The 13018-nt window shown below is 30.0% G+C and overlaps 1 protein-coding gene across 1 annotated transcript in view; it reads right to left on the bottom strand.

Annotated features, from left to right (window-relative positions):
- The window catches only part of LMBRD1 (LMBR1 domain containing 1), a 103527-nt gene that overhangs the window by 23027 nt on the left and 67482 nt on the right, over positions 1-13018 (bottom strand). Inside the window, exons 10-14 of the mRNA XM_079146529.1 lie at positions 11533-11597; positions 10687-10789; positions 10047-10151; positions 8340-8489; positions 6914-6992 (exon numbers count right to left, since the gene is read on the bottom strand). Of these exons, the coding sequence (XP_079002655.1) occupies positions 6914-6992; positions 8340-8489; positions 10047-10151; positions 10687-10789; positions 11533-11597 (502 nt within the window). The remainder of the gene's footprint in view (positions 1-6913; positions 6993-8339; positions 8490-10046; positions 10152-10686; positions 10790-11532; positions 11598-13018) is intronic.

Here is a 13018-nt window from a genome sequence, read left to right as displayed (position 1 = left end):
GTCTGATCTTTCTTTATGATTTGAGTCATACTATCCATTCTTCTCAGGGTGTCATTTCGTGAGGCACAAAAAGCTAATTTATTCCTCAGTGATGTTCATTTTCATCATCTGATGCAGATATTGCCCAATTTCTGTGACGTATAGCTACTATTTTTCCCTCTTTATACCAACAAAAAATCTATGGAGAGATCTCTTTGTGGTTTTAAACCATAGCTTCATTGAGTTTACTTTCAATTAATACTATTACATTTATCTGTAAATGTCTTATTTGGGCCACTTGTAAGTCTGCTAGGGTTTCATTGGTACATTCATTCATTTTAAAATAGTTTTTTGTTACCAGCCAGTATTTTGAGCTGGCCTTACTCCTTTCCTTTGGTTAGCTATTCTATGATCTGTGTCAGTAATCCCAAAGTCAGAACTTTGGAAATCTCCATATATTCATTCTCTTGGTGATCTATCACAGTCTCACAACTTTGCTTCCCATCCTTTCCTGACTAAGCCAACATAAACTTTTTCTCCAAAAATTTAGATCCAACTCAACTGCCAACTCAGTATCTCTACTTGGATGTTTAATGAATAACTCAAAAAATGCTCAAACCTAAATGATGCTCTCTTTCAATGCATGAACTAGGGAGACAGACATAAAAACATTAATTTGATGGAAAAAAAATAAAGAGGAATTACCCAAATAGCAAGCTCTTGAATGCTTTGGTATGATTCTATATTAAAAATCAGATGTATATAAAACTATTAACAATATCTACATGCTTTTAGTTCATGTGACATTCAATATGTAGGATTTTTAAATGCTATTTAGAATGTGTAAAAATCCCCAATTGAAAACACATTAAGGAATTTTCCTCACTTAAAAATATACTTACTTTACTTTTTTTTTAATGAAAATTACTTTTGAGTTGCAGAATAATTAATTCAGGCCATTGCATGCTACCAAAACTGCATTCTCAACAGTTTATTTGCTAGTATCGAAATCTCTCTCTAAAGCATCAACACTATTGACCACTAGACATGGCATTTTCTTAGATATTAATATGCTAGTTTCTGGTTCATCTCTCATTTTCCAAACTTATGTCTTCTCCAATAACCTAGATTTAGCCTTTTGATTTCTGACTTTCTGTGTGCTGTGACTTTCATTATCTTGTGGCTTCAAACAACCAGTTCCACTATATTTAAAAAGCAATAACACCTTATTTTTAAAACTTAAAGGACAGATGATGCAATAGTTTTACATTTTATTTTTCTCAAACAAAACACAAAAATGTTACATTTAGAAAAAAGAGACTTGGAATCCAGACACTTGGCATTAAAATCTAAGTCTGATACTATTTGTGCAACTGGTAACTCTTAACTCTTGGAGCCCTACTTTCTGCATCTGCAAAATAAGAGGAGATTAAATTATTTAGATGATCTTTCTAGGAAGGCTTTATTCTTTAACATTTTAGTTCATATTGTAGAAAATTATTTAAAATCTACATAGCTCTTTATAGCTTTTATTCTCATTTCTATGCCTTCCATATAAAAATTTGGGGGCGATGGGATAGATTCTCTAACCCTAAACTATGCAATGTCTTAGGTAAATGGTTTCAGAAGGATAGGTAGTTGATATTTATTAGCCAAAGCAAAATGGCTTGATAAACAAGTTTTATTTTTGAGACTGTATTTTGAATCATCTCTTGATGATGGACTTGTTTACTACAAAACTTAGTGTTCATCTACTTTGGAAGTTACCAATACAAATTTTACTTTCTCTTAAACATTTTTATTATTCAAAATATTTCTCACTTTCCTCCTTCATATTTCCTATATACAATTATAAGTTTCCTTTAGATTTTACTTTTGTCTGCTCAGTTTTTTCTTTATAATTCATGTAGTTTGGTTTAACATACCAGCTCCTATTTAGCAACTAACTTGAGTCAATTTGTCCTAATAACAACATATCTTCAAGCTAAAACTTAATCCTATGGATCATTTGATCATTTTTAAGACTCTTATTTTTATGTGCATTATCCTTAACGAATAATCAGAATAAATTCACAAAAATGAAATTTAATCCAGAGAGCATTCTAGTTACTCTAATGTCCAAATAAGACCACACAAATTTACTTTAAGAAAAGATAAAATAATTAAATGAAACAGTAGAAATGAGACTTTGGGTTCACAGATTTCTAAAACTGGTCATTTGGGAACACACTGACCACTCCCCATAATCTTCAAATGAATCTATGCTCCTGCCAAAATTTATTGTTACTATAACATGCCAAACATATTTATGTCATTATGTGTTGTTAGTGTACTTTTTTTCCCCCCCACTTGGAGTATCTTCAGGTTGTTTTGTTTGTTCATTCAGATTTAACTATTCTTTTGGGTCCAACCAAAATGTTACACTGCCTCCTTGGCAGAATAAATCATTATGCCTTCTGTCTTTATACAGCATTTTGTTTATAATTTCTTATAGTTTATCCTTCATTATCCTCCAATTGTAATTAATTGCAATTATTTATTTTTAGACTCTGTTCCATTAGAATGTTTTTTGAAGGGAAGTACTCTATAAGTGTTTCTTCTGACATTTTCTCTTTCTTCAAAATCTAATTCAGTACTGTCTATTGTGTTTGTCCTTTAGAGCACATTAATCTTTCATTTTCCTATATTCACTCAAATATTTATGATTATGAAAGTATATGTTCCTTTTAATAATTGCTGGTTAAACTATTTTACTCGCATCAACATATAAATCATTTATGTGTTAGTCCTTATTAAATTAAGTAGCAATTAAGGAATATAAAAATAGAAATCTAAAGGTCTTTGCATATGAAATTTAAAATTTGACTTCAGATCTGCTCTATTAACACACTTTGAACATACAAACCATGCAGAACACATGTTAGAATAAATTAAGTACTATTATCACCTTAAGAGAACTTTATAAACATAGTAAGTAGTCTATAAGATTATTGCTAACTCACTCTGTTCTTAAACAGAATATTTTAAACACAATGTAGACTATTCTTTGATAAATGATTATCAATTCCAAACATAAACACTCAAAACTTTTAGCAGCATTTTCTATATTTAATAAATGTTAACTACCCCACACATGAACAAACTATTACTATAAAAGGTCTCTAAAATATGCTTGATACTAATAAGAAATAAATTTATATATTTTTAGAATTTGCTGTCTTCAATTTTTTTAGGGAGACTAGCATTCTTAGGAATAACCTAAATTATCATGCTATTATTTCATTTCTAAATCTAAAAATCATTCTCTAAAATTGTTACTTGCTGGGGCCAGTGTGTGTGTGTGTGTGTGTGTGTGTGTGTAGGGGGTGGCAGTAGCTCAGCAACAGAGCTCTTGTCTAGCACGTACAAGGTCCTGAGTTTGATCCTCAGCACCACAGAACAACAACAAAAACAACAAAAATTCCATTACTTGCAAAAGATCACATTAAATATCTTATGCTTTATATATACTATCATATGCTTTATATATACTTTCTACTCTAGTCAAATGTTCTCACCAAAATGTCACAAAGAACAGTGCAGAATTTTTTCTCTACATGTTAAATTTCTTTAGTTTTCATTTAAATGGATACTACCATACCAGTCTCTCACCATATATGCCACTTTCACACTATTCTTATATATCTAATACCATGTCCTACTTCATCTTCCCCTACCAATATTTAAATTATTCTCTTAGGGGGAAAACAAAAAACAGAAAAAACTATCCTGCTACCCTAAATCTAATTACCTTATATCTACCATCTTATTCCAAGCATGCACAAGCAAATTTAATGTTTAGACATGTGATACAGGGAAAAAAAAAAAAAAAAAGGATTAGGAAAAGTAAATGTAACCCATAAACTGAAAGGGTGCATTTTTGTACTATAAAGTAACATTTCAAAAGATGAGACAACTAAAATGTTGAAGAAAAATGGCAGTTCAAAGAGAGTCATTTCAACCACAGTAAGTTAGATCAGACTGAAAAATAAAAATACTGAATGTGATTCATGAAAAGTTATAAACAAGTATATCATTTGACTAAAGTTTACTGACCTATGATATACTAATTTATGCAGTTCAGCAACACAGGGACATTTTAAAATCCCCTTTTATCAGCAAAATATATTCTTGAAACCTCAATCTGTTTTTATTTGTTTTTCTAAGGTTTCAAGACTACTATAACAATTTGGGAAACAGAATCTACTTTGGATCTTCAAGGTAATTGTTCCCTTAGTTTAAAAAAAAAAAAAACAAAACTAAACTAACACTAATTTTCCTTCTGCATTCATTTAGCTAACGATGATAACCCAAAGCACTTCAATTATTGATCCTTCTTGTGATGTATAAATGTATTTCATAATAAAATATCTAGGGATAAAGTCATTAATAAAGTAGATTTTGAACATTAAGTAATACTCATACTAGCAACATTTAAACTATTATTTCTTCATACATGGTAAAATAATCTCTAGCAGGTTTTTCTGTCTCATCTTTTGGCTTCACTCTTTTCTCTAGTTTTAATCTCTCCTTATTTCCTATGCTTCTGGAGTCTGGTTGGTCAGCTGATACTCTAACCCTCCATGTGTACCCTGCTTCCCACACTTACATCCCCAGTTCCACTTCAATTCCTCAAGTCATACCTTCCCCAAACTGGTATGAATAACAATCATACCAATTGTTCAGATTTGTTCAACAAAAATACAAACTGACAATTCCTTCTCTGTCCCTTTACCTATTTGCCTTATCTTCAGTCAGAACCCATCTGTTCTCCTTCATAGATTATCAAAAACTTTTGCCACTTTCTTCAACTGTTTACCTCATGGTTCACTTAATTCTCAGTAGATGATATGAACTTATATTTCACAGCTCATTAAGAAATACAGAAATATCACTTCCTGCTCACCCTTGGAGAATAAAAAATGTACGATCCAAGACCATACATTCCTATCTCCTTTGTGATTCAGAGAAAGAGGTATTCCTTATTTTTTCTAAAGCATTATGCCTTTTTAATCATATTCTCCAGAACTGGATGATTCTGGTCTATAAATCAGCCTTGCTGCCATTTTTCTTCAACATCTTCTGCTCCAATACTTCAAATCTATTATCAACCATAAAGTCTTTCCCAATCTTAAAAAATAAAACATGTCACTTGGCATGCGTACTTTCTCTAGTTTCCATCCAATCTAAGTATTTATTAATAATTTCAATAAAGTAATATGAATTGTGACTGCTTGATGTTCCTTTCTATTCAATGAAATTAATTTTATTTCCATTAGTATTTTTCTTTTGTCTTCCCTGTACCTTCTTAATCTGTTTGCCCTAAAATGATTTTCCTGAGTTCCAGTCTCCATTCTGTTCTCACTCTTTGCCCTCTGAATTCCTTACATTTATATCCAACTGTGAGATCTCCAACTGAATGTCCGTGAGACACCTCAAGTTAATTGAACATATCCTACATCTCTCTCTAATCCTATTAACTTTTATATTATGTAGTAATATCAAAATTTATAAAACTACTCTGTAACTGGAGGGTCATTCAAGAATGTTTCCTTCATCACTGTTCTGGATCTAAGCAATCAGAAGTTCTTTAAATTTCATCATTTTCTATCATCATGATTTCTATTTAATTCAAGTTTTTACTACCTTATAACTATAGATTGATCCCTTATCCCTAACTTATTTCCATGTTCTGGTCTCAATTTCTCAAATCCCTTCTCTGTATAACTATTATAATTAACCCACTGAAAATAAATCAGATCATAACTTCTATTTTCTTACTTAAAACTCTTTATTGGCTATTTAGTCATCTAAGATCCTTTATGAACTGATTCCCAATTCTGCAATCTCATTCCTCTGTCACTTGCTTACCTCTATAATTTAAAAAACAAAGCAAAACAATGTTTTAAAACCTCTTTAATACATACCTGTATAATTTAATTTTGTTCCTGCATTATTCTTCTTGGCATAGAACAGTCTTACCTTGATACACAAACCAGATAAATTCTTTAATCTTGAAATGCAGCTCCAGTATCTCTGCTGAAACTTTTATTCTTGACTATCGCTCTGCAATAATCTCTAATAGGGTAGCACTACTCACATCTTCCTCTAGGCTATCCCTGTACTTTGTACCTGTTCCTATTACTGTCTATCACATTATATAGTTCAACTATCTAAAATAAAACCTCAGAAGTTATGTTTTTCATAATAGTATACATGAATGTCTTATGAAAAAATATACTATATTTGACACCATTAAATAAAAGCATTTTGAAGGCAAACAATTTTTTTTTTATAAAGTTTGAAAAAAATCATTGGGAGTCCCATAGAATTGGATACTATAATATTCAAAGAAAAAAAAAATCATCTGAACAACTCACAGAAAATAGGAAAAAATCATTCTCTAGAATATACAGTGATTAAGAGCAGAGTCAGAGATTTTGTCAAAATGGTGAAATACTGTGCTTGAACACAGTATTTTTTAAAAGTTAACTGCTATTATAATTAATACTATTACTATAAAGTAGTAAGAATGGATTAAAAGTTGTCCAGGTGATAGGTACTTTTGGTCTCAGGACTTACAGAGTCCAAAAAACCCTCTTGGAGTTTTCTAAGGAAAAAAAAAATCATTTAATAGTAATTGCTTATTAGTAAATGTGATAAATAATAACTACCTTTTGTTACTTCCGAAGTAACTAATTGGTAATGGTTGACTCCTTAATGGAAATCCTTCCATCAATAAGAAATTCTGTTAAAGAGACTTACCATGTTCTACTTGCTGAAAGTTCCTTTGTTACCACACGTTAAAATAGATATATTAAATGATTAACGGCAAAACACATTCTTTTTCTAAAAGAATGATAAAGTCCAAGACAGTTCAAAAAATCTGCTTTACCTTCAGGGGCATCTGCATCACATCTCTTTGGCACAGAAAGAGTTGAATTGCCTTTAGTATCATCAGAAGTTACATTGCTCTGAAAGATGAATATATACTTAAAGTGAAAATATTATATTATTACTATACCTAGAATAAAAAAAATAATTACATTATGAACTTTATACTCTTTTCTATTAATTACATCTATTTAATATTCTAAATGGCAAGTTTAATGCAAATTTCAATTAGAAGAAAAAGAATTATGGTAAATTTAAAATTCTTTTTGCAACAATTTAACAACAAAGTTTCTTTCCAGAACAAACATGAAGTCAATAAAAAATGTCTAGTCTAAACATGGCATCTTAAAAAGAAATAGAGTACTTAATTTTAGACTTGTGAAGCTGGCAAAGAATGTCTTTTGTCCTTGCAAAACATAACCTACCTTCCTTCTTTCATAGATAAATGCTTACTAAACATGACCTAGTACACTGGGTGTAGAGGATAAGGCAGGAAGAAGACAAAATGGCATCAAAAGGTGAAAAATATGGTTCAATCATCTAATACAGTGGATGTCAAATAAAAGTGGTCCATGTACTTCCATTACAATCTGACCCGTTTCTAATCCACCTACATTATTAATTACTTTTAAAATTTTTCAATGAACTAACTAGCCTTTTAATATTTAGCAATATTATGGATGGTATCAACCTACAGTTTGATGTGCTTAGATTTTTTTTCATTTCAATTACATGTTTGTTAAAGTAAAGGAAGAATGGAGGAAGTACAGTATTAAAAAAAAAAGGAGTAATCTGGGCAGCCTAATTTAGCAACGCAAGACTCCACTAAAGCAATGCCTGAAATAGGCTCTGAAACACAAATATGATTTGAACTGTTAGGAAATAAAGCAAAGAAGTAATTTAGAATGAAGAAACAAACTAAACGAAGGTTCAGTCAATTGTCAGAAAAATCTAAATTTGCTGTCCACTTAAAACAAAAAACAACTGGTTTTTGGGAGATCAATATCATCAAGAAATCAGATATAAGGATACCCATCATATTGAAAGAAAGTCAAGTAATTTACAAATAAAATATTCAGAAAGCCTCTCCTGTGCAATTCATAGAATCAATGAATAGAAATACTATGCTTATCAAAGCTTTTAGGGGGAAGTCATATAATTAAAATCACTTAAAGTGCTAAGATAAAGCTCAGGAACTTAGTATCTAACAGGATCCATTTAAGAAACAATGATAACAAAATTCTGTGTTTTATTTAAAAAAGTATGAAACGAATATAAATATACTCAAAACTGAATGACAAACCAGTTTTAGCAATATTAAATTTAATCTGATGAGTTAATATGCAAGCCATCAAAACTAAAATTTGCCTTTAAACATCACTGTCTATAAAATATAAAAATAATCAAGTTTTAAATACTGCACTTACCTCTATCAAGTAATTTTGACTTCCATACATAACATACTGGGGAGCAAGACTATAAATCATGTAGCTAGTATGAAGAACAATTAGCAGAAGTATCATACAAAGAAATAAAAGTGCTTGAGGCCTGGTTCTACCTCTTCTGATTTTATATAACTACAAAGAAAAAAGACAGTGACAAAATTTCAGCAATATATTTTATTTGTAAAGTATTAAGTACTTCTATTGCATTATGGAAAATAATTTACACAATTCAGCCAGCCATTTCTTTGTTCCAAAATAAATACAAAGTCTTAGCCATTGCAAATAATTAGAAGAATGAAAAAGATAATTCTTTCCCTCTTAAGCATTTAGATTTAGCTTTGTATTTGTTTTAAAATAATAGGAGAGGAACCTATAAACGATCCATTAAAAACTAAGCACCTACAGAATTTATTAGTGTTCATGTGGCCTGCTTCCAGACTTATTATACAATGGCATCTGTTAAAAGTACATAGAACTAAGAATTGTGAACTATCTCCTATCTAAATATCAGAAGTATGAGTTTAAATTCTAAATATTAGTAATATATTTATGATTTTACATATGTATTATTTGGCATACTATTACAGAAAAACATGTCACATGTTTATAAATAATCATTTCTATGAACTACTCATGATATCCTCATATAATATTCTACTACAAAAGGTAATCTATGATAATTTATGATAATCTAATTATAGATATTTTCACATACATCTATACTAAAGGGAAATTAAAACATATGATAACCTTCATAATAAGAAGCCTTTCATTAATTCAAATACTAATTAACTGGGTTTTCTTTTACTCACATCTGCAAGTAGTATCTGACTCAGTTTCATTTTAAAATTCTCAAATTATTTCAAAATGAGTATAAGAAGAAAATGACAACCTACAATTGTGTCTTATGAATGTCTGGGGGGGACTGGTTTCCAGACAAACTATGATATTAAAATTTACAGATGCTCAAGTCTCTTATGTAAAATGGCATAGTATTTGCATATAAGCTCTGAACATCCTCCCATATACTTTACATCACTTCTAGATTACTTATAATAATGAATATAATGTAAGATTGCAGAAATAGTTGTTATGATATACTATTTAGGGAAGAATAACATAGAAAAAACTCTGTAAATATTGTATGGATGCAATTATTTTTCAAACATTTTCTATCCGCAGTTGATTAAATCCACAGGGCTTTTATATAGAGGGCTGACAGTAGTAATCTATAACTCCTAACAAGGAAGGCCATCTTTTGATCATCAGTGTGTTTCTATGCAGCAAAACACTAAGGAAAACAATGTATCTTCTAGACAAGGGTTTCTCAACCTTGGCACTGTTGACTTTGGGACTGGATTAGTCTGTGCCCTGTATACTTCAGGATGTTTAGCAGCATCTCCAGCCCCTAATAGATGCCAGTAACACTCCCTAGCTATATAACAACTAATAATGTTTCTAGACATTGCCAAATATCTCCAGGGGAAGGGGGCAAAATGACTTGTGTTTAAGAAGTACTTCTCTAGACAAAAACCACTTTTATGTTAACATGAAGTGAGAAAGTTTAATATTACCATCACTCTTGGTATCAAGACACAACTTATACATTCTAAATATACTTTGTAATAATGGAGATCATGTATAAAATAATGAGAAAAAAATCAAAATAATAATGCTTCATATACTTACTCTAATCCAAAAGAACCATATGCCAATATTTCTAATTCCTGCCATTGAAGTAAAAATAAAGTACATAATAATAATTGTTATAAGAATATAATCAAGAGGGAAAACCTAGAAAAAAATAAAATAAAATTTAATATACAAACTATGAAAGCTCTAGAAGTCATATAAAATTAATTGAAAATTTCATTATTTATATTTGAAAGATATTTAAAATATCATCCCTGATTTAGACTAGGTTACTATGATACCTTTAAAAAAGAAAAATCCTCAAAAATGCAAAGTATTACCAAGTCATTTAGTATGATTATCCTAAGAAAAACCTAAACAAATTAAGCATCAAATTAAATGTGTATGTATATGTATATATATAAAAGAATTTATTAAAAATTAAAAACAAAAATTATTTGGAAAAGTTCACCTTATATAATATATCCCAAATCAAGTTATGTTCAGCTAAAACTCTAGTAATATATTGATAAAATAATCTTTAAACAATATTAATGTAGAAAGTATATGCAATAAAAAGTCAAATTAGCAGAGAAAATAGCATAAAGTATTAACAAATTTTCAAAATACTAATTTTAAATGTAACAGTATCAGAATCTGTTTGCTGGAACATAAAATGACTTGATACTTTACTTACTGTTTGTAGTACAGGCAAAAGCATATTCAGTGGATTACTCAGGTTAGCTCCAAAAATTATGAAGCCAGAATCTATTCCAGCTGAATGAAGAGCTTTATCTAAACTAAAACAATGAAAAAATTATAAAGAGTGAATTATGTTTTACTATCACATTTTCAATTGTTCTAGAAAGAATATCTCATAACTGAAACATGCAAATTCAGCTGAGTAAAAAAAAATGGAAAATTGTCACTTAAATATCTCAGATATTATTCAGCTGATATAAAGAAATACTGTCTGTTATTGAGACTTTCAGTCATTCTTTGAGTTAATGCCGTAGAGTAGCTATTTTAGATGAATAGATACACTAATGGAGTTCAGCACCAAAAAATGTATATCACAGAATTTGTAAGCTTTAGAAAATGTGTGCTCTGGATGGATTATTACTGAGCCATAAAGAAGAATGAAATCATGGCATTTGCCAGTAAATGGATGCGACTGGAGACTATCATTCTAAGTTAAATAAGATAATCAAAAAAAACCAAAGGCTGAATAGTCTCTTTAATATGCAAATGCTAACACACAATAAGTGGCAGGTAGAGAAGAACAGAAGTTCACTGGGCTAGACAAAGGGGAATGATGGGAAGAGAGGAGGTATGGGAATAGGAAAGTCAGTAGAATGAATCCAACATAACTTTCTTATGTTCATATGAATACATGGCCAGTAACTCCATATCATGTTCACCAAAAGAATGGGATCCTAATTAGAATAAGTTATACTTCATGTATATATAATATGTCAAAATACACTCTACTGTCATGTATATCTAAAAAGGACAAATAAAAAAATATGTGTACTATACTTACTTTGACAGGAAAAGAGAAATTACAAACAGCAATGCAACTAAGATGAAAAATATTCCCCATATGATCTAAAAGCAAAAATATATGCATTACAATATAGTTCTAAAAGTTGATATTAAAAGCACAAAACCATTATGCTCAATGAATTGCAAGCATGTAACAATGATCTAACTAAAGCACTAAAGAAACTAATATAAAACAATGATTCTGTGCAAAAATGTGTTGAGTATTGTAAGTGGGTTTTTTCTACTGTTTCAATTTTTATTGGGGATGGTAGGAAAAAAGGAAATGAAATATTTGAGACTGAGTTTCTATGAAACTGTTTCTGAAGGAAAAAAAAAAAAAAAAAACAAGTGAAATCGATGGTAGCACTATCATGGACTCTTTTTCCCCTGATATCTTACCCAAATTCCAGGGACAATGGAGCTAAACAATTGGCAAGAACAGAGAAAAAATGAGTCTTACTAAGCATATGTTAAGTGGCTTCTCCTTCAACTGGAATTAATAGAAACAGATGGATAAACTCATGAAAGTTAGGGAGATTTTCATCTAATTTCACATGACTGCTAAAGTTTATTTTAGAATAGAGGAGATAAAAGAAGTAAAATAACAATGTATCATTCTATCTGGCACAGGAAGACGAATTTTGGAAATAATTTTAGGTCTGTATTCAAGAGAATTCTTCAAACAGGATACCTTTGGAGCTTGTTGGGAAGGAGAGAGTTGGCAACAAAAAGGGACCAAATACATCTAATAGTCATTTCTTGAAATAATAGTACTATGTGTATCTCTTCACATACTGGGATTCCACATGAGAATTCATTATTTAAAAAGGGTTTAATCTCTACAGAACTTTGAAGTGGCTTTTTTATAGTAATAAATGTTCATTTTGTTACACATTTTTCTTCTATCAGATTCTAGTACCTATATTTGAAACCTAGGTGAAATGTAGGACAATGGTCTTATACTAAAAATAAGTATGTAAAACATATCACTTTCTAATTATCTGTTAATAAGAAATAGCTTGTGGTATGAGGCAATATACTTGCCAGATTCCAATTAGTAGTAAAGAAATATAACATAGAAATATATCATGTTAAAATTCCCTTCCCTTGATCTCTATTTTGTCAAAAAGTTAAAAAAAAAAAAAAAGGCAATATATCCTTGGATATCTTCCAACCAGGGTTAGATTGTTTAAATGGTTACTTAAAAGAGCACAGAATAAATATAAAAAAGATAAGTACTTTATAAAGATCAAGAAAATTGCATATATTTAAATATAAGAACTCGAGTTAGTACTTATAGATTCATTTCAGAGATGATCATGTTGGGTTAACCTAAAAGGCATATTAATGTATGCTCTAGCAATCATGTCATTTTGAAATAAAAGTTAATTACAAAGGTGACATGGTAAAATAGAAGAGTAAGAACCTCTGAAAATTTTCTCCTCCATAAAAGCACTAAAACTAGCATAAATGATCAGAATCAA

Source organism: Sciurus vulgaris, assembly GCF_902686455.1.
Source record: "Sciurus vulgaris genome assembly, chromosome: 7".
NCBI classification, from domain to species: domain Eukaryota; kingdom Metazoa; phylum Chordata; class Mammalia; order Rodentia; family Sciuridae; genus Sciurus; species Sciurus vulgaris.
Note: the sequence above shows the minus strand (reverse complement) of the source record. Positions and strands in the feature narration are given on the sequence as shown.